Below are 24,037 nucleotides of genomic sequence, written 5' to 3'. Positions count from 1 at the left end.
TTGATCTGAAGGTGAGTACATCAACTGTTCTTTTATTATACATTTGTAATAATAGTAATACCAGAGACAATGGGCCTCATTTATGAAATGACTGTATGACAGAAAATTGGGCGTGTGGATGTTTCAACAAAAAACGTGGAGTTTATCAATATGGACGTGGGCAGTGGTGATCAAATCTCACGTCTGGTATCAGCTCATATGCAGGTTTTTGCGTTACCTGAACTTGCACGCAGCGTAGTAAATATGGTGGAGAATTGTAGAATAACAGCATTTTATTCATTTTGCTTATCCCTGACCGTCAACCGAAGCTCATTCGTTGATCATTAACCAGTTAGATTAGAATGACTTTTTTTGTTGTTTATCCCCTTTACTGCATCTATACATTTTTTTTTTTTAGTTAATGAAAAAACGGTTGTGAATACAGACTAAAGGGTGGTCTCTTTTTTTAAAGAAGACAATTTAGCAGATTATTACAGAAGTGAAATAATTTAATAAAATGAAAGTATTAAAGTTATAGAAGCTTAGATTTACTGTAAAAACAGTGGTATTTGTTTTTATTTTATATAAAAAAATAGATAAAAACACAAAATTGTTACAGATTTAAAGCCATATGTCTACATAAGTTCATATGTGTGGAGTATATTTTATTTCTATCTAAAATATGAATATTATTTGCTTCACTGTACTAAAAAGTGTTCTTTAGGCTGTCTCTGAGTGCTTCAGTATGCTTGAGTTTCCACTGTTCAACTGTGTACAACACTGAGCGCAAACTAGATTAAAGAGATGTTTTCGATTGGAATATTTTTTTCTTACAAAAACGCATCGATTTACGACAGGTGCCCTTTGTTCACCCACCGGAGCCTTATGAGACACTTTATTTTATGGAAGGCGCTTTTTAATTAACTTCTTTTGGACTGAAGGAATCCAACAACTGCTGACTGCAATGATAGACCTTGAAAAATCAAAGACAATTTTTAAAAGGGGTGCACCGATACCACTTTTTTCAGAATGAGTCCAATACCGATACTTTCATTTTTGGTACTCGTCGATACCGATACCTATAACTGTATTTTCACAGCATTTGTCATTTTTTACAAATGTTGGCTACAGAGACTAAATAATAATAATAGTAAGAAGAAGAAGAAGAATCAAGTTAGTTGGCTTAATTTAGCAAACAGATATTTCCTTCAGTTATTTCTATACTTAATTATACCTGTTAAAATGTATTGTATATGCTTTTGTTACTTTCACTGTAAATTTTAATGCTGCATTAGAGCTGCTCCATTGCAGCAGCTCAATATTGTAATCACAAAACATTTTCCTAAAAAAATGCAGGGAACCATTCGTTATACATTAAATGAGTATGGCGTACTATTTTGGTGATTTAATTTTGTCACTGTGCTCAATGTAAGAGGACCCTCACATACGAATAAAAACCAAAACCAAAACCAAGCTAAACACGTTTGCATTGGTGCAGAATGAGAGAGACACTTATAGCCTAGCACATTTCACACAGTCTGCTTAGTTTCACTTTTGCTTTAAACGTGTAAGCTTGACGTTTAAAATAAATGTTGTTTATAGTGAATGCCAATATCATTTTTGTTTGTTTTATATTTTCAATTTAGTTTCAATCCAAATGCATGCGCTAATGGAGTGAACACCAATCAAGATCATGCAACAGAAGTGCTCGCTCTCTGACTTTCTCACGCATCTTTCTCTCACTCTCTCTCTCTCTCACGTATCTCTCTCTCTCCTTACTGTCAAAAAACTTGAGTAACTTGTGCACTGTTTTATTTGCTTGCTTTTTACATATCCGACCAAACTACAAACTTTCCAGTGAATTCTGTGATATAGTCACTCAACAAGATCGCACCTGTGCACTCAGTGCACTCTGCTTATCAGCTCACACACATCTGCTATACAGAAGTGAATATTGAATGTTTAACTTTATATTAATTACTTGCATGTACTTTATAGACATCCTTAATCTCTAATAACTCCATTCGACTCTCTGTTCTTTTGTTGTCAGTGTTTTTTTTTTTCTGGACACAGCTCTGATCACACGCAGTGTGGGTATAGGCTTTTGGTATCTGGCCATTTTTACGAGTACAAGTACAGAAGTGCAGGATCGGGCCTGATACCGATACCAGTACCGGTATCGGTGCATCCCTAATTTTTTTTAGAACTCCGACTGGATCGCTTGAAAGAAGAAAGTCATATGCACCTAGGATACTTCGGGGGTGAGTAAAATGCAACCTAACTTTCATTTTTGGAACTAAATGAACTAGCCCCAAAACCCAACCCAAAGGTTAAGAATCAATATATTAAACTTTGTTTGTTGCTGTTTTCTAAATAATGCTGCGAGTGGGACTTGAGAAAGTGACGTCGCCTGTATCTGCACAGTGTGACCTGATGCAGCCCTGAAGTGAGACACAGGAAACAGAAATTCTGCAAAAGAATAATAATAACACGACTAAACGAGACAAAATAGCGTTATAACATTTCATTTCATCTAATTTTGGTCAACTAAAATGAAGAGACATTTAAGTGTAGTTTTATTTAGTAAACCACATTTAGTCACTTTTTATTCATCAATAATATTGCATTATACATTTAATCGTAGTCATGGTCACGTGACCAGCATTTACGTTGCGTCTCGTCTCATTTTCATCACGTGATAAAGGTTCGTTGACAACAATATTTAGTCATAATTTTCATTGACTTAAGCAACACTAGTCTCAAGCCTTCCGGTTTTCATCCAGAATATCTTAAATTGTGTTCCGTAGACGAACAAAGCTTTTACAGTTTTGGAACGACACGGGGGTAAGTGATTAATGACAAGATTTTCATTTTGGGGTGGAGTATCCCTTTAATAACATGTTCACTTACTATATATGGGGAAAAACTGATCTATCAGAACATCAAATGTAATTTTAAAATAAAATACTGAAATTTACAGGTTTGTAAAATACAAAGAACAAGTCAACTTGTTATTGACATTCCCTGTGTAACGTTTCATGTTTGATGTCATTGCATGTAAATAATTGTGTTTTAGGTTTTGTTACAAATTCATTATGGCTTATATATCTCATATTGTTAAATGTTTATTGTATTATTTTAGTGTTGTGTGTTACCATGGTGTTTTGTGGTTGTGTGTATGACAATGTTCATCTTCTATATATTAGGAATTACCTCGGCTTATGGAAAAGCTTATGATGAACTTGGGTTCTCCATGTGTCTTTCTCTTTACCACCTGTGTTATTATGCTGGTTGCCAGTATATGTTAAAGGATCAAAACAGATTTTGGTAGCAGTGTGGTTATGCTAATTCAGCAGTAAGTGAAGGTTGGATTTACTGGTTTAAAATTAGTTTTGTAAATTGAAACAGTTTTAAAATAAAATGTACAGTTTAATTTTTTAAGTTGCTTTTTGTGTAATTTACAGAATTATTCTGGCTGCCACATTTGTTACAGATTTAAAACTTCTTAAATTCTATACTGTATATAATTCGTCATCTTCTAATATCAAGTTGGGATCTCTTTTTTTTCAAGACTTTTGCATCAAGACTTAAGTAAATGCCGAAGTAGTAAATGCTGAAAATGTAACTGTGGTTGTTTAACATTACAAAATGAGAAAGATGAACTTCAAAAAGGAGAGTCTGCATGAAATATCTGTATTAAATTTTCAAAATATTGAACCTCAGAAGTGAAGCCCATCTATACATCTCACAAGAAGTATCTTGCATGAAAATTAAATCTTAATAAATCTCTCAAATTGGGTGAAAAGTTTCTCTATAGGTGTTAAAGGTTTCCTAGAATTTCACACTTGGGCAACTGATGACTTGTCAATGGTTTCATTCCACTCTGTTTCATTCACACGCCTAACTGTTTTTCTTTCTTTACATAGAAATAGATTTTTTGGAAAAGATATACATCCGCAAGTAAAAAATAAATGTGCTACTTAAATGCAAACATTTAGTTGCCAATGTCTTGATGATTTTTTCTTCATAATTAAAAATAAACTTACTGTACATCTTTGAACTTGAGTTCATTTTATTCTACTTTGTACATATAAATTTGAGTTGAATTTCTGTTTGTTACCTTAATTCATTTAGGTATTTGAATTTTAATTTAAAAAGCAATATACTTTTAGGTTACCTATATTCTGACAGAACATAAAGACACAAACTCAACAAACTTATGTTACTGTAGATTGACAGTATTGCTAACTTGATTGTCAGAGACTATTATAAGAAACAGCAGTAAAATAATTTTGTGTTCTGCATTCTTTCTTTACAAGTGTTAATAAATAAAATGACAGTTCATTCAAAAAGGAAAATTTACTCATCCACAGGCCATACAAGATGTAGATGAGTTTGTTTGAAAATGTAGCATTCCATCACTTGCTCATCAGTGGATCCTCTGCAGTGAATGGGTGCCGTCAGAATGAGAGTCCAGACAGCAGATTAAGTCATCACAATAATCCACACCACTCCAATCCATCAATTAATGTCTTTTGAAGTGAAAAGCTGCTTGTTTGTAAGAAACAAATTCATGAAGATGTTTTTACTTTAAACTATTGTCACTTCCAGATAAAATACAAGTCCATAATACATAACAACTTTTCGCTTGTTTGCTTGATCTGTGCATATTTCTCTCCTGTTTCAGACGAGACAACTTTTTAATTTGAACAGACATTAACCGATAAATTGTTTAATTAACAAGTGGATTACTTGTGGATTACTGTGATGTTTTTTATCAGCTGTTTGGACTCTCATTCTGACGGCACCCATTCACTGCAGAAGATCCTTTGGTGAGCAAGTGATGTAATGCTACATTTCTTCAAATTTGTTCAGATAAAGAAACAAACTCATCTTTATCTTCATGGCCTGAGGTTGAGTACATTTTCAGCAAATGTACATTTTTGGTAGAACTATTCCTTGAAACAAAATTAGCATTTGTCTAGCGCAGAGTTAAAAATAAATTAAGTTCAAAGTGTAGATATAGTAGAAGACAAATATAATATAATATAATATAATAATGACCATTTTTGTGTACCTTACTGTGGAGAATTCTTCACGGGTTACAGATGAAAATAGTATCCAGCACGTTGCCAGTAAGAGGCCCCACAAATGATGTGCGTAGAGATTCAGGTTTCAGCATTGGCTGTTCCTTACAGAACGTAAATTAAAACATAACTGAACACTGTTATTTTTCAGTCTCATCATGTAAACTCATTTTTCTTTTAAAAACGTTGGATATTTTGAGTGACTCAGATGGTAAATGACCGAGGGATTCTTCCCATCTGACCTTCAGTTCACTAAAAGATCATCCATGTGTCTCCAGTGGGTGATTCACATAGCGTGTGATAGATTTCTCTTTTCCTGTTCTGAGAAAATACAACAACGCACACCTATGCATTACATCTTTAGAGGGACGACACTTTACAGAATCAACCAAAAGTTTTTTATGATGTTATTGTAGATTGTTGTGTTACGAATTGATTTGTGTCAAATTACCCAATAGGCTGTACACAGTGCAGGTTATTAGTTCATGTTGTCACAAAAGGTCAACAGAATAACTAACTTTTTCCTGGTCTATATATATATATATATATATATATATATATATATATATATATATATATATATATATATATATATATATATATATATATATATATATATGAGTAGATATGGCTTTATTTTCATTATTAATGAAAAATATTGTTCATGTATAAACAAAATTAATGTTGTGCTTCTGTATAATAGTACATACTTGTCAACAATATTATTAATAATACTAATAATAATTACAATGATGATGATGATGTAGGCCTGCAACAATTAATTCCGGTCCACGAATTTGATTGGCTGAGCGTTTCGTGATGGACTGATAGATAAATAGCTATATATCATGATACAATCGCAGCAAAACATATACAGTTGCATAATAAACACGATGGCCACAATATACATATGCTAGACACCTATAATAATGCAGTATGTTATTTGCGGGCACAGTAAACACCGAGCAAATGCTGCAATATGGAGATATAATCACTGTCCTATAAGCTGTAATTTTTTTCTCATATCAGATGACGCTCTATTGTACCTTGTTTGCGGAGTTTTAAAATTGCCGGTTTGAGAGCGTGTGGCTAATAGCTATTTATCAGGTTTAAGACAAAGCTGTGCTCCTCTGATGCTGTCTGTGTAGGCAGCACACTAGCTCGAGGCACAGCCGCAGATTTGTACAGTATGAAGTCACTCACTGGAAACGAGCGACAGATATTCTGAGACGCTGCTCTGTCATCGCCGTGACGTCAGTTTGTTTAACTCGCGAGCGCAGCATGCTTGATATAAGAGCCGGTTCCGACAGCTATGTCAATGTTACTCTGTTCTGAGGCGACTTCTGAGGGCACTTGAGAAGCAGCCGGTACCTCGCTGCAATGACACTTACTCTTATATTCGTCATCTTGATCGCGTGTCCCCTCGAGTTCACAGGTAAGAACTTAAGTTATAATAACCCAACTTCCACTGATTGGTCAGAAACATGATAACCTATCACTTAACAGGTCAGCACTACATGTGCATTGTAACCTACATATAAAAGAATAATGGAAAATGTGTATTATTAATAATATGTTCAACATTAGCATATATAATGTGGAAATGTTTGCTAATAAGTCATGTGGTAGCCTACCTTATTTTATAGTTTTGTTGTTTAAAAAAGGCTTATAGAAGAGACATTTGCATGTTAAACTGCAGAAATATTGAACGTTCTGTTACTTTCTTTTAAAACACTTTAGGAAAATTAATTTCTGGTACATATTTGTGAATGTTTGTATTTTTTCATAGTACTCAATAAAAAAATAAAAAAAACTTTTGTAAAAACTTGCAACATTTTGCATGACTTTAAAGGGACAATATGGTCTTCTATTGTGAAGAAGCAGTAATTTTAAGAAAATTGAACATCAAATATAGATTCCTGGAAGTTCATTTAAGTTGTTAACATAATGAGTGGGTGAATGAGTGGCTGTTTCCATAAATGAACAACTTTGGGAGTAAAGTAAGAACATGTAAAATCATAATGTGTAATTATAAATTTACAGAACCCCATAATGCTTTGAATTAGAAAGGCTGTGTCTGCGGATCTGACCAATGACCTCGATTGACCTTAGTGTATTGAAAACCACAGGTGAAACATTTGTCACACTAAATTAGTGCTCAGGTGCTGACTTAACTGCGCTGTTAATATCTTTTCTGTAGATCTTCCCCAAATGGTCAGTTCAGGAAAAAATTGTGGTCCTACAGTAGCAAGGTAGATTAACTTTTGTGAATAAAAGCGATGACCAAATTGCTCAGTTAGTTTTTGCGGCTTCCTGTTTGGACTTTAAATATCATATTTAGAAAATATAATAATTTCCTGTGCCATTTGGGAAAAAATTCCATTACTCTATTGCTAATGCATGGTGCACTAAAAATGGTTGCGCAAAAATACTTTGCATTCATTATAGACTCTGTGTCAACATCCATTTAAATTAAACTTACAAACTTTATTCATTAGAGGAATGCCTTGATTTCCAATGCCTTGCTCTTTAGAATCTTAAGCAGTGACTGATTATACATGCTCCGGGGGAATCTCATTGTGTTACAGAGATCTGTGGGAAAGACCAGCAAGAGTCTGGCTCGGCCTGTCAGTCAGACTGGCTGAGAGAAGCCAGCAGTGACCAGAGCAGCAGGTTGCTATAGGACTGAATTGAGTGAAACTTTAAAAGCATTTTATATTTGTGTCTGTCTCTTTTTCAGGGGCAAAATGGACATATAATGGTAAGTAGACCCCTCAATCATTTATTTATTTGAAATAACCATTGTTGCAATTTAAAATATTTAAGAATGGCTCCCATACTAAATGAAGACACACAGGCATGATCTTGTTCAAAAATTCTAAAATGTTGAACGTTAGGGTTTTTATTTACGTTACCGAACATTTGTTATAACTGTAATAAATATAAGTAAAGTTTAACGTTTAAATGCCAGTACAAATTACTACCATATTGATATTGTAAATTATATATATACAAATGGTTAACTGAACTGGACCTGTCATTTTAAAATTTTTAACTTGGTTGCGTCATCGGCATTTCTTTTATAAATAACTAGTTAAGTTGTCCAAAGTAATTTAACGATACCATTCACAGCATTATTCAAACGGACCTTTTCACTGACGTAATGACGCAATTACGTGCACTTGCTAGCCTGTTCCATTTACGTGTTCTCCGAATGCTAAAGAGGAGTCTCACCTAGCCTCTGAAGGAAGTGACTTGGAAGGATCAGTCCTGCCAAGGAAGTATTCTTGACATTGAGAAACGCCTATAGATAGATAAATATGCACCAATGTATAAATATAGATATCAACAACAGTATAACTATATAACTAAATTACTGTAAGTCTTTTATGCTCAATGCATTTATTTGTTCAAAAATACAGTAAAAACTAATATTGCAAAATATTATTACAAATTAAAATAAATATTTTCTCTTATTACAGTATATTCACAAAATGTAATTTAGTTCTGTGATGCAAAGCTGAATTTTCATTCAGCATCATTCAGTCTTCAGTGTCACATGATTATTTAGAACTTAGATTATTTATTCCTTGCTGTCATTTTTATCAGTTCAATGTGTCCTTGCTTAACAGAATTTGTAATTTCTTTAAAATAAAATCACAGAACTTTTGAATATTTTTTCCTAAAACATTTTAATACATTAAAGGGGTCATATGATGTTGCTAGAAAATAACGAAGTTTGATCTGATCCAATGTGTTGTGATTGGCCAAATGCCTCAAGCGTGTTACGGAAATGTTACTCCCCTTACCATACTGTGATGCTGTGTGTCCCGGTGCAATGAGATAAAACCCATTAAACATAAAATCATGTCTGCATTTGGGATTGGAGAAATGAAAAACAAAATGCGCTACTCTACACTGCTTAAAACTCACGTTTCAGTCATCAGTGGCAAATTATTTTAATTTGAAAACATACTTAAAGGCTGTGAGTCAGAACAGACAGAATTTTAGGCTACCCTTTCAGGTTCAGGAAACAGTCCTTGTCCTCCGTGAAATGCTTTGCACAATGCACACACACATGTATATTTGATTTGAACTGTTCTGGAACAGTGTTGTAAATAACTTAACTCGTTTGGAATGCCAAACAAAGTAGTGATGCATTAACAACGAAACACACAGCGTCTCCAAAACATGGCATCGGCAGCATCAACAATACTATGGCGAGAATAAAATTTACGCCTTCTTGTTAAGGTAAACGTTTGGGCGATGTTATGCAAATCTTCCCACACAGTGACATAGACATGTGGGGGCGTGTTTAAACGAGGAGTTTTAGGAGGGTGTGGACGAAAGCCAAAACTCTTTAGGTTTTAGACTTTAGTCTTTGCAACTTCAGGGATCTTATTGATTGTCATACAGCTTGTAACACTCCAAAGACAAAGGAAAACTTGAAATTGCATCATATGACCCCTTTAAAATGCCACACATATAGACTTCCGTGAACTGTTCTGTTTTAATGCAGCAAAGGAATCATTGAATCATTTGTTATTTGATTCATTCAAACAAACAACTGAGAACCAGATATTACAGCATTTTCACTACTGAGAGACGCCATCAAACACTCCTTTAAATCAAAAAGTTTACTAAAAATATAATTGAAACGTTGATCATGTTTATTTCATTGCATCAAATGTAAGATGGAGGAATTATGAAACGTTTTGCTTCGGTTATCACCTGACTGTAAGTAACTGAGTTGTAATGCCTTCTCTTACAATGACCAGATGGAGTCGTTTTCACCTCAGTAGAAAAGGTCATCCAGTCATCTGCTACAGAGACCAGCAAAACGTGCTCTTTACACGCTGAAGAGCTTTAAAATAAACATGCTTAATCACGGCCGCTGTGGCAGTGTTCTGCTCTATTGCCTGAACCTAGGGAACCAAACAGGCTTCTGGTTACCATCCTCATGAGTCAAGACTATTCCTGGGCACACTTTTTAACCATTATCTCTAACAACCCCAGTATGCCATACCAGTGTGCACATGGAGACCCTCTGGCAGCCATGAAGGAGGTATCAAAGAACATGTTGCTCTTGGAAAATGGGATCTCGTGGTGCAAAGATAACCCCATTTTGACCCCTATTGGCTCTCACGGCTCTTCTGTCATTCCACGCAGCTCTCTCCTCAAGCCGCGGTCACTCACGTGTTCTCACTGATTTTGCAAGGAGACTTGTTGAATCATTGAGGAACACAGAATTGAATTACACACTTTAATGTGTTTTGATTTATTTTATGGCTGGTTTGAATATATAACGCGACTCAAGGGACATCAACTGCAAAACAAAGCTGTCACAATGGCTATATTTTGGGAGAAGATTGTTCGTCTAATTGCTTGGCTGTGAAATTTCATAGCTCCCTATACTTAGGAAAGAACAATGCATAATATTATTCTGTCTTTGTGTGTGGCACATTGCAATTTACAAGCTGGATCTCTTCTGTCCCTTTAGTTAAACTTGTGAAATAATTTTCACTTCTGTGTGCAAATTTACAGTTCCTACAAAGTCAGACTACCTTGTAATGTGCTATGTTTAGGCTCCTAGACTAAAAATTTTGGATAATGTGATTATCAAACCAACCACCCTCATTAAGCAAATTGCTAAGTTTAGTTGCTACTAAAACTAGATCTTTGCATTTTCTGAAGAAAACATGAGTGGTGCTCATGCAAAAGTCAGAAAAATTAAGCTAAAGTGTTTTGAGTGGCCCAAAATGTTAGTTTATGGATTTTTTTGCCCATTAAATTATTAATGTAATATATTTTGAGAAATGGACAATGTGACAATTGAGTGAAGTGTCCAACTGACCACTGTTTGAAATACCATAATGAATAGCTCAACGAGAAACACTGCAGTGCTTGTGCTGTTGTGTAGATGTTATCAAGCCCGTCAGACTGAGCACAGATGAGTGTTGTCCTTTGTGCCGACTAACACTGAGAGCTCTTGACATTCAGAGGATGAATTAATTCCGCTGAGTCAAGGCTGTTTTCAATCATGTACAGGGACATAATGACATCAAACACATCTCTGCCTGAGGTCTAAGATGAAAACAGATGCACAAATGCTCAAAAAAGTTAGATGAGTTTATTATCTTAGCATTATTTATCCCAGATAGAAAGAACGATACTTCAGTCATGAGGCATGTTTTGTAGGGAATATTTTAGGAGATTAGGATGAGGATGAGATTGTTGTAAAGAAATTCAAACTTTGATTAAGGAAGGACATTTAATTGATAAAAAATAAGAAGTCGTAACAAACCCCAAATGATCTTAATCTAATATTTTTTTCATTTCATTAGAATGTAATTATTTAGATTATTTAAAGGTATTTTATTTAATGAATTACTTATTTTAATATAAGGGCAATAAAACTAAGGGATAGTTCACACAAAAATGAAAATTCTGTCATGAATTACTCGGCGTTGCGAATTCGTATGACCTAAATTTTGGAACACAAAACAGTAATTGTTTTAACTTCAGGAGCTTTCCGACCCTGACAGCAATGCAACTTACATGTTCAAGCTCTGAAATATAGCTAGGACTTTGTTAAAATAGTCCATGTGACCATTGGTTCAACTGTAATGTATACATCAGCAGCACCACATGCATTCATCGTGAAACTCTCGTGAAACGCACATCGAAGACTTACACGGACAAGAATAAATTGTTGAATGAAGTTGTTATTTTAGTTTTCTTTGCATACAAAACATATTCTTGTTACTTTATAACATAACGGTTGAACCACTGACATCACATGGACTATTTTAACGATGACCTTAATCCCTTTCTGGACCTTGAGCATGGTACTTTGTGTTGCTGTCTGTGCAGGGTCAGAAAGCTCTCGGATTTCATCAAAAATATCTTAATTTGTGTTCTGAAGATGAATAAAGGTCTCACAGGTTTGGAATGACATGAAGGTGAGTAATTAATGAGAGGATTTTCATTTTGGTTGAACTAACCCTTAACTTATGGCTTTTGTTGCAAATAGCAGCATGACCTCAGCTTCAAACAGTTCATTGTGTTAATGTCCAACACATCCAGACCAGAGAGTTTCAGATGTTTTACTGTAGAGGTCCGCTCATTATGACTGCATAGCAGTTATTATTTAGGGTTATGAACCTCTTAGGGCCGGCCACAGGCATCTGTTGTGATTATGATGGAGAGGCTAGTCCAGATTAGAAATGAACTGAGCAGTGAGTAATTGCGACCACAAGGGAGAAACATGTTAAGCTACCAAAATAAACACTGTGTTGAAATCTTGCAGTTACGGCAGTCCAGAAGACAAAAGCTGCCCACAAAACCATGATCATCATTGACAAAGAATACAAAAGCCTTTAATGTGATGCTTTAAGCCAACAGTGACAGGAAACCACTTTTACTGCCACTGTTTCAGTAGCAGAAAACAATAACAATTGCATTTAAAAAGCCTAGCAAATCTTATTTTAATTCAAAACTGTGTCATATTTTTCAAAAATGACCCCTTTTTTACCCTCTTCTCTACAATGCACTAGAAATGTCTCTTAGTCAAATTTATACTCTGTTGGAATGACTTCGAAGCCTCCCCCAAAGCAAAACATTATCTTTTATTGTTGGGTGTGGTATTCATGAAGGGCATTCATTTTGTAAGGCAGTGTTCTGTGACCGCTGACCTTAGCCTGTGTCTTAGCAAAACATTAATGCAGTCCAATTCTGGCCACATCAAATGCTCAAACGTACACCTCCAGATAAGACACGGTCACTTCGTTAACCACAGCTTTCTTCGACTTTTGCTTTCAGGACCTGATGGGGAACACAACTGGTCCAGCAACTACCCATTTTGTGGAGGAGCATTTCAGTCACCCATCGATTTCCAAACGCAGCTGCTGAGATACGATCCAAACCTGCCGCCCATCCAGGTCCAGAACTACAACCTGTCGACCAACGAACAGCTCACTCTCAGCAACAACGGCCACTCTGGTTGGTGCACTGATTATAGAGCATTTTGTTTTTTAAAGACGACTAATAACTATTGTCACATTACGTGCCTTGTAAACGTACGTTTTTAGATATTACATTTCATATTGTAATGTCTGAGTGAAAACATAGACCGTTCTTTCACTACAATAGATTAAAGGATTTGTGGTTGTTAAACTAATGAGACCGTGCGTCACACATAAAGGGAAAATAGTCTTTCTTCTCAAGCTTAATTTCTAGGTCAATGTGGAGAAAATAATAGAAGGATCTATTTTGCATGTCTGCCATAGCAATTTCCTGTAATCACCCGCTTATTATGATAAAACAAACCTGTTTGTATTTTAGTCTGGAAAATATGGCAAAGTTGTGATTCGAGGTAACGTCTTAAACAACATCACAAGTGCTATTTTTCTAGATAATGGGTATTTTCAGCTATATTTTGGTCAAAGATGGATTAAACAGACTGAAGTTGTTCCATCTACCATTTCTCGACTGTGATAGTTTACTTAAGACACTCTTTTATTTTATCCACTCTCACTCCAAAGAGTAGTGTCTGGTCCGAAAGAGAGGGAAATGTATAGTTAACTACAGCAAGTGTGCATTGCTGCCACAGAGGTCCTGCCATGAGGATGAATACTGATGAGGTTTCCTGACAGTGTACCACTGTGCTTGGGGTTTCAGAGCCATTACAGATTTAGTTTGGGAAAATGTAAGCAGGATTATTAGTTGAAAAGCTTGTGGAATTTGTCAATGGAAATCTCGATGTGCAAGCCTGTTAATTATTCACCCCAGTGTCATCCAAGATGTTTATGTCTTTCTTTCCTCTGTCTAAAAGAAATTAAGGTTTTTGCGGACACATTTTTAGATTTTTTTTTTTTTCATATAGTGGAGTTGACTGGGACCCAACGGGTTGAAAGTAGTAGACCTTTTTGTCTTGCATTTGACCATACTTTAAAAGTGAAATGCATGGTTTCTTTCCTTTGTACCCACAGTGCAGTTGTCTTTGCCGTCTCACATGTACATCTCCAGCTTCCCTCAAAGATATTCAGCAGCTCAGCTCCACTTCCACTGGGGCTCTTCCAATCTGCTCACTGGATCAGAACATACTGTTAATGGCAAACGGTTTGCTGGAGAGGTAAAGTAAATATGTACACACACGCCCCAAAGAGGAGACCTCGTCCATTACTGTGAACACCTTTAGTGCAGAATCAAACTGCTTTCGATTGCATAAGCCCTTTTAAAGAGGATTTGAAAAGAAACCTGAAGTCAGGACTCAACAGTGCATGATGCAATACTCAGTAACATGTATGGAGGTGTCCCAAATAACAATCACTTCATCTCTGTTTATCACTTTAGGATAGGGAAAATGCCTGCACAGTTTGTGTTCATAGAATACACATGAATCTGTTTCCAAAGATAGCATTCACAGTAATTGTGGCTCTTTAGTTCAGACCTCTGCCCTTTTATATTTGCATGTTGCCTCTCTTTTCCAGAGGCCAGAAGGCACATGCTGTGAATTGCCCTAAATAGACTAGAATTGATGGCTTTCTTATAAAATTATTCTAAACGAGTTGACAAATTGCTATTGCAATATATGGCTATTCTCCTGCATAGGTTTTCTGTTTTAGATCCAGCACTAGGTCATGAGCTTGGCAGATGGACGGATGGACGGATGGACGGATGAATGGATGGATTGATGGATAGATAGACTACTCGGAATGCAGATAGAACCTTATAATTCCAAGGGGACATGATTAATTGATTGATTGATTGATTGATTTCTCTTTAAAGCCAAGTTATTTCTGTTATATCCAGATGCATATAGTACACTTCAATTCTGACAAGTACCCCAACATATCAATGGCAGTGGACAAGCATGATGGCCTGGCTGTGCTAGGAGTTTTCATTGAGGTGAGTCCAGGCCTCAAACCACTGCGTCTAATGTGGTGCAGTGGTTAAGGCTCAGAGTTGATGCTCGGAAGTTTGCTGGTTTTATTCCTGCAAGAACTGAGCAATGATCCATCACCACAAGGCATTTAACTCTCGGTAATTTAGGGTGACTGTCCCTGTAATAAGTTCTTGTAATAAGTGCTTAAAAGTCACATGAACAAATTTTCCAGCATAGCTCTTATTTTCTAATGAGGCAGTGTTTTATGTCATTTAGATTGGAGAGTTCAACCCCGCTTTCGACAAATTCTTCAAATACATGAATGGGATAAAGTACAGAGGTACGTTACTTTCATATAGTTTGAAATATCTGTGATTGGGATGTGCACAACACAAGTATGCTAACGCTCTCCTATTGATAAACTGTGATCTGACAGATCAGAAAATACAGGTCGCAGCATTTAACATCCATGCGCTGCTACCGGCCCGTTTGGATGAGTATTACCGCTACGATGGTTCTTTGACCACACCACCCTGCTATCCCAGTGTACTATGGACTGTGTTTAGGAGACCAGTCACCATTTCAAGAAAACAGGTATTTCACGAAACAGGTACTGCTTTGCTTTGAGAAAGATGAGTTCTGTGTTATCTGGGGCAAATATATCCATTAGCAGCAAACATGATTCACATGGTACTTGGAAAAATGTTTATTTCATCGGAATACCGCTACTTGTGGTTGTCAATAGATGTAGTGCATGTAGTTATGGCATAACTGCAAACACCTAACTGCAAACACCGCCAAGCTTTGACTCTTTGTTTGTGACTTGCAACTCTGAGTCAATAGTCTCAGCTGTCTATATTGTCTATAGTGTTCCTGTAGCTCAATTGGTAGAGCATTGCGCTATCAAGCGCAAAGTTGGGGGTTCGATTCCCTGGGAACACTTCATAGGTAAAATTTATAGCCTGAATGCACTTTAATGGGGTGGTCACACTGCACTTTTCGTTCCATTGACTTCCATTCATACGCATGCGAATGCGTCAGACCGGAAATGCAAGCTCATGCAAAAAATTTTGCATTTCGCTGCGTTCCAAAGTTCAAGTTTGGTGAACTCTAACCTGCGAATTCGCATCACGTGAAGCTGTGGGACCAGTAGAAGATCGATACATCACTGCGTGACCCCTCTGTAACGTTATAGAAATTCAAAAACGAAGGAAACGCTATATAACTTTAGCTGTAGCGCAGTGTCCATAATGCATATTTAAAAGATTATAAAAATGAAATTAAAAAATAAGCTGCATGGTTCGCAGTGTCAGTTGAAACAGGAACAGATGGTACATTTGAATCAGGACGTTTAAATAATTTTGTATTGCTTACGGTGTAAGTATATATTTATATATAGAGAGAGAGATACAGAGAGTAAAATATAATAAGACGCTTTCGATGCCGTTGCAAAAGACAGTACAAGCACATATTAATCTATGTGATAATTGAGGAGAGAACGTTTTATCTTGCTCCCGCCCATATTCGCAGTGGCGTCCAAAATAATTTTGCACGTTTAAAGTCTAGTGTGACGGCCCCTTAAGTCGCTTTGGATAAAAGTGTCTGCTAAATGCATAAATTTAATTTAAATTTAATTTATATTGTGTGTAGTAATGTTATTGTTGTGTCTGTACAGTTTATGGCATTGGCCACAGCTCTGTATGCTTCTAATGCCCAAGAGTCTACTACTGTGCCACTTCACGGAAATTACCGTAAACCACAAATCGCAGATAACAGAGTGGTACTGGTTTCCTTCAAGGATGGTAAGTATTGTCTAGATTGCAGTTTGATTTTGTATGATATATTGCCAGCAAACCTAAATGTTAAAATATCTGCTGCAATGCTTGAAGAGAAGCTTTATTAGTGCCATGGTTTCCTATCAAAGAATCGATAGGAATAAAAGCTTTCAAGTTGGCTTTGTCTCTCTTTTAACATCTGCTCAAGGCTTCCATTTATGCACTGTTACCTTTTTTCCTGAATGAAAGACCTTTGCTGCTGCAGGCTCCTTCGAAACAAATGCTGGGTTTTAAATTAGATGCTTCAACTTGCATAAATCTTTCCCTCCAAACCTGGTTTTAGAGTTGGTGCACCACAGAGTTTACATCTAAATGTCAGGCATTTTGTTGCTATGAGAGTAGTTTGGGTTCGCTGTCATTACCGGAGGCTTGGGATCTGCTTCAGTCTTGCTGTTTGCTTACATCCTTGCATGAAGGCTAAATTCATGGATACCACTTGCTGTGTTCTTTACTGCATGGCAATGTTTCTTAAGAAGCTAAATTATGGAGAAGAAAGCTCGGTCCTTCATTTTTCTTTCCAACCCCTGCACTAGTAAAGTTTTACCCTAGCAGTCCTCCGTTTCAATGCTAAGCTTGAACACCTCTCTACATTGTGTCTGGTGCAGGACTGTATGGTATTCTTTCAGCGGAATCCCCCTTTCAGAGGAAGCAAGTCATCCAGAAGCTTCTGGTGGGTGACCTTGCGGATTTGGCCGATGAGGGACTCTACCAACTTCTGCCAAAGTTGGGTTCCCAACCGGGAAAGGACAAGAAGTTGAAAAAGTCCAAGAAGGAGGGACACTGGAGCCAGGCAACTCGGAAAGAGCAGTGGTCAAAGAACAAGGTGCAAAGCAATACTGGCTACTCCTCTTCCGTTGGGAAGAACACACCAACACCATGGTATATGGGAGCATTTGATACGGCTAAAGGGATATGCTTTGTATCCCTGGAGGAGAATGTCATGCATCAGCTCGATAAATACCATGCAAAGGGTCTGATGGTTGAAGCTCTTAGAGAGGTCGTTTTTCCAGAGTTAAACCTCAGGAGTTACTTGCACTGCCGGTCTGATCTAGACCTTCAGACCATAAGAAAACTTGTACAAGGAAGATCTCGGGATGAAGCCGCCGAGCTCGAACAGTCACTGGCTGAAGCCATGCTGAAGAAGATGAGGAGGCAAATCAACCAGCATAGAAACCCCAACATGAAAACCACCATAGGGCATCCTCAAGCGACAGTCCCGAAGGACTTCAACTCAGCCTTAACTTACCACAGACCTCAACGTGCTGAATGGGAAGATTAGACCCAGCGAGGGCCACATTCCTCCCCAGAGGGCCTTCATTTCTGCAGTATGCTGTCACGCACAATATTCATATAGTCAACTCAGCTCCTAAGGCTAGCATGTCATTTGAGTAATATTTATTTAGTTTGATGGTACCCTCTAACACTGTCTTTGAGACTCAGACAATCTTTGTCTCGAACTAGTTTTGCTTTTGCAGTAGTTGAAATGACTTGTTAAGCAAATAGTGTTCATGATATGTTACGCAGCTGGTTAGGAAAACTTTGTAGTTACTTTCCAATGAACTGGACAGTATGCTTTTGCTGGATGGATGTCGACAGGACCACAGAATTTCCAGCCTTCAAGATCCAGATTAACTATCTAATGATAAGTCTAGACTAAAGGCTGGCCTGTTTTAAGCATTAGTGATATTTTTGTGGGAGCATATGGCTCAAACCATTTTAATTATGATATGCAATGCACAAAAAGACAGAAGACCATGATGGTGAGGGCATATTTAAACATTTTATTGGGAAAAGCTCAAAGAGTCAAGCGCAAATTAAAAGGGACAAAGGGCACTTAAAGTATTTTAACATTCTCAAGTTCTCGAATGCTGTGTTGTACTGTTTTTTTGGGTGTGATCTGAACCCAGAGAGACAGCAGACAGCGTAACCTTTTTTTGGACACTGACTCAGATTTTGGTCTATAAAATTCTTTGTGAAATGTCTAGATCATGGATTGTAAAATAAACGTCAATTAAAAATGTATCACTTTTTCCACTTGTAAGGAGCAAACATGTCCCTTTTTATATTATAAATGCTTTTCAGAAGTGATGTAGAAATATTATAAAGTGCAATGGCTTAAGTTTATATACGTACTTGTATTGAGTTAAAAGAAAAAAATAATCTGTGGAGCTTGTATGATCCGCAGTAGTGAATATTTCTGATTTTATTCAAATTCTGTCATCATTTACTTACCATCATGTCATTCCAATCCTGTTTGACTTTTTTTCTTCTACTGAGCACAAAGGAGTTTTATGTCTATCCCAACAATGGAAGTCAATGGTGTCCAATATAGTTTTGTGTGTGTGTGTTTTTTTTTTCTCTCATATAGTCCCACATCATTTGTATGTGCAATATATTCAGAAAACTTTCCTCTCGATTCATAGTTTTCTTTTCTTTCCTTCAAGGAGACTTTACTTGGATGAGCTGGGGTACGTTATAGTAAAACAAACAGTTGTGTGTGCATGTGTGTTTGTGATGTCCGACGCTTCTTCACTCTTGGCTAACAGACGTGACGTCTTATGTTATGAGACTCATATGAAGCGATGAGCTGGTGGCCATGAAGTGACGTGCAGCTGCAGTGTTGCGTCACCACTCTCTTTGGCCACAACAAAATTGCTGTTGACATAAGATTGAACATATGGAGAGGGCATGTTTGTGCACTTAGCATGACTTTAAGACCTTATCATTGACGTATCTATGGTTAAGTTCTAATTGCAGTGTTGCAGTGCTTGACAGATATCTTTACTTTAAACCACTGCGCCCTATACATGTGCATGCGCGTCTCATGTGACAGCACTGGGTTTTGTCAACACATGTGTAATCACAGCCACATTTGTGTATTTTTGTGCATTATGTCAGTATGTGATGACTGGTAATCATATTGAGAGCTGCTAAACAAAGAAGCTAGTCTTGGCTTTTTTGAGGAGTTACAAGTTATTTTTAACTTCTGTTGAGTCAACATGAAATCAGAATTTACCCAAAACGTTCTTCATGCATTCACATTCTCACTTACATGCGTGATTCCTAAATGAACATGAATTCAAAAACGTAAAAAAATTAAATAAAATAAAATAAAAAGGAATAACTTTCATCTGTAACTTTTCATAATTCAGCAATTCCCAAAGAATAAAATCAAGTCCTGCATTTTTGTCTCCACTCTGAAATCCATCACATTATGGAAAACAATTGGGTTGCAAATGCAATTTCATGTTGACTTTAATGTCACTAACAAAAAAGTATATATTTTAAACCATGTTGTGATCATTTTCTTTATATTACATGAAAAATGACACTTTGTAAACTTGTTCAAAACAAATATAATTCTGCATTAAAAACATAACTGAGAAAATTAAACCTAGCTTCTGTTAATTATGAGGTTAATTCTCCTTTCAGGTATTCTAGCAACAATAACAGTGGCCTCTGTGCTAGGACTGCTACTGATCATTACACTGGTTTGGTGTCTTTGGAGAAAAGGGTAAGTTTTTGTGGTCACGTTTATCGAAATGGTTACGCTTATCAGAAAGATAAAAATGAGTCATTTTAATAGGAATCTGCGCAATGAGGAATTTTATTTGAGGACAAAAGACTTCCCCATGCAGATTTCACAACAGGTCAAAGTTGGTCATTAGATTTTGCCGCGTTGACCATCAGTAAACTGCATGATTTGAAAGTGACTGTGATTCATAGATCTGTTAACAGTAGACAGTGGACTTTATTGCCCACAAAATTTTAATATATGAACAGACAGCACCTTATTTTTGTCATGCTAATTTGATGTCAATTTTGTGTGAGCTGTGCTTCATACATTGCAACACTATTGACAATAGACCTTTTTCCCTGCAAAAGACTTTGGCTAATGCGACTGGAGCAAACAGTGTCTTTTTTCGCACAAAGACAAGGACTAATTTTCCTTGCAAACAAGTCTGTCTACTGCATACTTTATATCTTGTTAGATATTTTAAAACACATATGTAACAACAAAAGTACAATGAGTTTTATTAAGAAACAAATATTTGAGCAAAGAACTTTGGAAACCATTGCCATGAACTGACTCCATGCCTTTACAGTGAATTGTCAACTACGTCTAATGAAATTCATGCCTCTTCTGTAAATGTATGGTATATGTTGATCTCTTTTGAAGCCGTACAAATTGACTGAGTTGTAAATAATTTTGTTTACTATTTGTATTGATCGCATGCCTTCAAATAGTTCAATGTAATCTAACTGCACTGTAAAAATCCCATCAGAATTAACCAACATTAATTTAGAGAGCTTCAGGCACCTACCAGTTGGATCTTCAGTATAGGAAGATGTAAATTCTGTATTCCCACATTGATTTATTAGTATTCTTCATTAAGCTAAAGGTGCGGTCATATTAACCGTTGCTCTGTGAAGAATCTGCATGATCAGGATTTTGAGGTGAGGGCAAAAAAGTTTCCAGCAAAAATGTGCTTGTGTTGAGGTCAGTCATGTTGGCTAAGAGAAAGCTGCTTGGCTTGACACTGACTTGTGTTAAAGGGATAGTACATTACCCATGATTTACTCACCCTCAAGCCATCTTAGGTGAATGACATTCTTCTTTCAGGTGAATAAAATCAGAGTTGTATAAAATAAATGCTCTGGCTCTTTCAAGATTTATAATGCCAGTGAATTGGGTTTATGAAGTGCATCCATTCATTATAAAAAGTGCTCTGAGGGGTTAATAAAGGCCTTCTGAAGTGAATTGATGCATTTTTGTATTAAAATATCCAGATTTAACACCTTAATATTTAACACCGTAATCTCTAGCTTCCACTAACTGTCGTATGTGCATTCACGAGAGAGTGGCGTTCCAGCAGATGATGATTTTTCTTACACAAATGCATCAATTCACTTCAGAACTCCTGAATCCATGTGAGGCACTTTTTATGATGGATGGATGCATTTTTTGGGGGAATTCACATTCTTGAGTTTTTTCTTTTTTTTTTTAGAAAACATTCAATATTTTATTTTATTTTATTTATTTATTTTTTATCTGAAAGAAGAAAGTCAAATACACATAGATTGGCTTGAGGGTGAGTAAATCATGGGGTAAATTTCATTTTTGGATGAACTATCCCTTTAAGTGGTGCTTTGTGTATTCCTACACTATTGGCAGTATTTTTGTCTGTGAAATTTTGGTGATGTGGCCACACCTTATTGCAAGTTTACCAATATTATTGTTCCACCAATTTCTACAATAAACTGCCCGTGTTCTGTTCTGTTCATTAGATCTAACACCGAAGAACAAAAAGAGAAAACCAATGGGTACAAGCTGGCTGAGAAAGAAGAAAACATCTCCAAAGTATAACCTCTCAACATCTGATGAAACCTGAGCAAATTACACTCGCAGTCCATCCGTTTTTCCATCATTCGCATTTCTGTCTCGGACCTAGTCGCTAACAAACCATCTGGTTGCATGCAATATTTAGATCAAAAATGTTCAAGGAACTTCTTCTTCAACCACATTCTAATCCAAAAGGACCAGAAAAACCCTACGGTGACACGAGAGGAGAGTAAAAATATGTTGTTTTCATACAGTATGTAATTCGCCGCATTTGTCTAACCCACCAGTCGGCATCAAACCTGGTGCTTTGCGAAGCAGGAACCATCATACAATGATCTGCCAGGGTGGCCTTCCTTTGCTGTCCGCCGGCATGTGACATCTCTCTGCGCAGTGCCAAGCAGATGTGGTGGGAAAAAGCAGCTTCTGTCCGAGGCAACGAGGACGTTCTGGTTCAGCGTGGATATGTGGCGGCCTGAGATGGGTAGTTATGATGTCCCCACCCTGTATTTACTATTGTGCTGTTGGACAGATTAGAGTAATGAAAGAGTACGTGCAGAGCCGCTGAACACGCCACAGAACTCGCCTATTGTTCCCCAGCTTGTGTGTAGGTTGACCTTTGACCTCTCGTTGCCTGAGCAATCATGAGACTAAACGCCCATGCAAACCCTGTAACCCTTGCATCATAATGTCCCGGGATGCTCAGGCTTCCCAGACTGCATGATGACTCGAGTGATTCGCTTGATGAACGAAAGGAAGGCTCGTTCCTGATTTTCAACATCCACCTTCACCTGCCCGTCATTTCAAGTGATGAACGATCTTGATTAGCTGTTGATTTGAGTTGACTCCACAGGAAGTTGATTGAGTTCTAGTGTTAGAGCTAATGGCAAAATAATGAGACAAATGATGAGTGTGTATGAGGATCATAATGATTATGATTGACAGATACTGAAGCTGTGAATTCTGAATAACACTATAGGTCAGTTTAGGGAGAGCCTGCTTTCCATGATGTTCCAGGCTGTTTTCTTTCTTTCTGGTAAACCATCTCTGCTGAAGATGATTGAACGAAGGACCTTGGTGGTTAAGCTAGTTCCTGAATCTTGAAACCGACTCTCCTCAGATGGAAAATGATAATGAAAAGCAAACACAATGTGAATTTGATTTATTGTGCTTGTTGTGCGCTGCATATATTTGTGATGAACACTGTGAATTTTGAGATATTCTGTCTTGTGTATTTTTCCTCATTTTGTGTATTAATTGTTTTGGTGAAGTAAATCTTTCTGTTGTGACGATTTTTTTTTGAATTGGCATTAAATTGACATGATGAAGCTCAAATTATAGTATCTGTAAAATCATATTTTATTTCATATAATATTTATTAGTAGTTTATTAATTTTTTGACATTATAAATGGAATTATGTATAAAACTTATATTTTTATATTACTACTAATATAGGAAATATAATTTTCTAAATTTTGACTAAAAATTATATACTACATTAATGCTGATATCATTTTAGTTTACAAACTACATTTGCAAAGCACATTAAGTAATATCTGATCATATAATAAATTAGACTAAAGATATAATTTCATAGCATCTATGTGTCACGAATAATAGGTTTTCATCTACAAAAGCATCTGATGATCAGATCATGATTATTTTAGAAATTTTTTACATCACAACAACTCAGCTAATTTCATACTTAAAGTCTAAAATAATCAGCAAACCTCCACAAGCTGCTTCTTTTCAGATCTAAGTAGTTAATGTGATATGAAAAGTCTAGTACCAGAATACAAAAAAAAAAACACAAATTAACAATAAATATAGGTATAACAATAAATATTAAAGTAAAATATATTGATATTAAAGGCATTATGAGAGGAAATTAGTGCACAGCTGTAAGGG

General features: G+C 36.4%; 1 protein-coding gene across 4 annotated transcripts; it reads left to right on the top strand.

Moving 5' to 3' along the window:
• Positions 1-6,281: 6,281 nt before the first annotated feature.
• On the top strand, positions 6,282-22,666 carry LOC113043396 (carbonic anhydrase 12). 4 transcript variants are annotated; one of them, XM_026202750.1, is made up of 11 exons: positions 6,297-6,501; positions 7,807-7,827; positions 12,888-13,067; positions 14,057-14,199; positions 14,880-14,975; positions 15,229-15,292; positions 15,389-15,546; positions 16,628-16,754; positions 19,235-19,255; positions 20,220-20,301; positions 22,077-22,666. In XM_026202750.1, the coding sequence occupies exons 1-11, from the start codon at positions 6,447-6,449 to the stop codon at positions 22,153-22,155; spliced, it is 1,026 nt and encodes a 341-aa protein (XP_026058535.1). In that variant the 5' UTR covers positions 6,297-6,446; the 3' UTR covers positions 22,156-22,666. The 4 variants fall into 4 exon arrangements, with proteins under 4 accessions (XP_026058532.1, XP_026058535.1, XP_026058533.1 ...); XM_026202748.1 differs by having other exon boundaries at positions 6,299-6,501; positions 19,232-19,255; XM_026202751.1 differs by lacking the exon at positions 19,235-19,255 and having other exon boundaries at positions 6,299-6,501.
• Positions 22,667-24,037: the final 1,371 nt, after the last annotated feature.

This window comes from Carassius auratus, chromosome 25, assembly GCF_003368295.1.
Source record: "Carassius auratus strain Wakin chromosome 25, ASM336829v1, whole genome shotgun sequence".
Lineage (NCBI taxonomy): Eukaryota > Metazoa > Chordata > Actinopteri > Cypriniformes > Cyprinidae > Carassius > Carassius auratus.
This window is presented reverse-complemented; position numbering and strand designations above follow the sequence as displayed.

What these genes read in the sequence shown, in the direction of transcription:
- LOC113043396 (XM_026202747.1), top strand. Translation starts at nt 6,447, where the DNA reads ATGACACTTACTCTTATATTCGTCATCTTGATCGCGTGTCCCCTCGAG. An exon ending in GTGTCCCCTCGAGTTCACAG is followed by an intron (nt 6,502 to 7,806) that starts GTAAGAACTTAA and finishes TCTCTTTTTCAG; the next exon opens with GGGCAAAATGGACATATAAT. An exon ending in CAGCAACAACGGCCACTCTG is followed by an intron (nt 13,068 to 14,056) that starts GTTGGTGCACTG and finishes TTGTACCCACAG; the next exon opens with TGCAGTTGTCTTTGCCGTCT.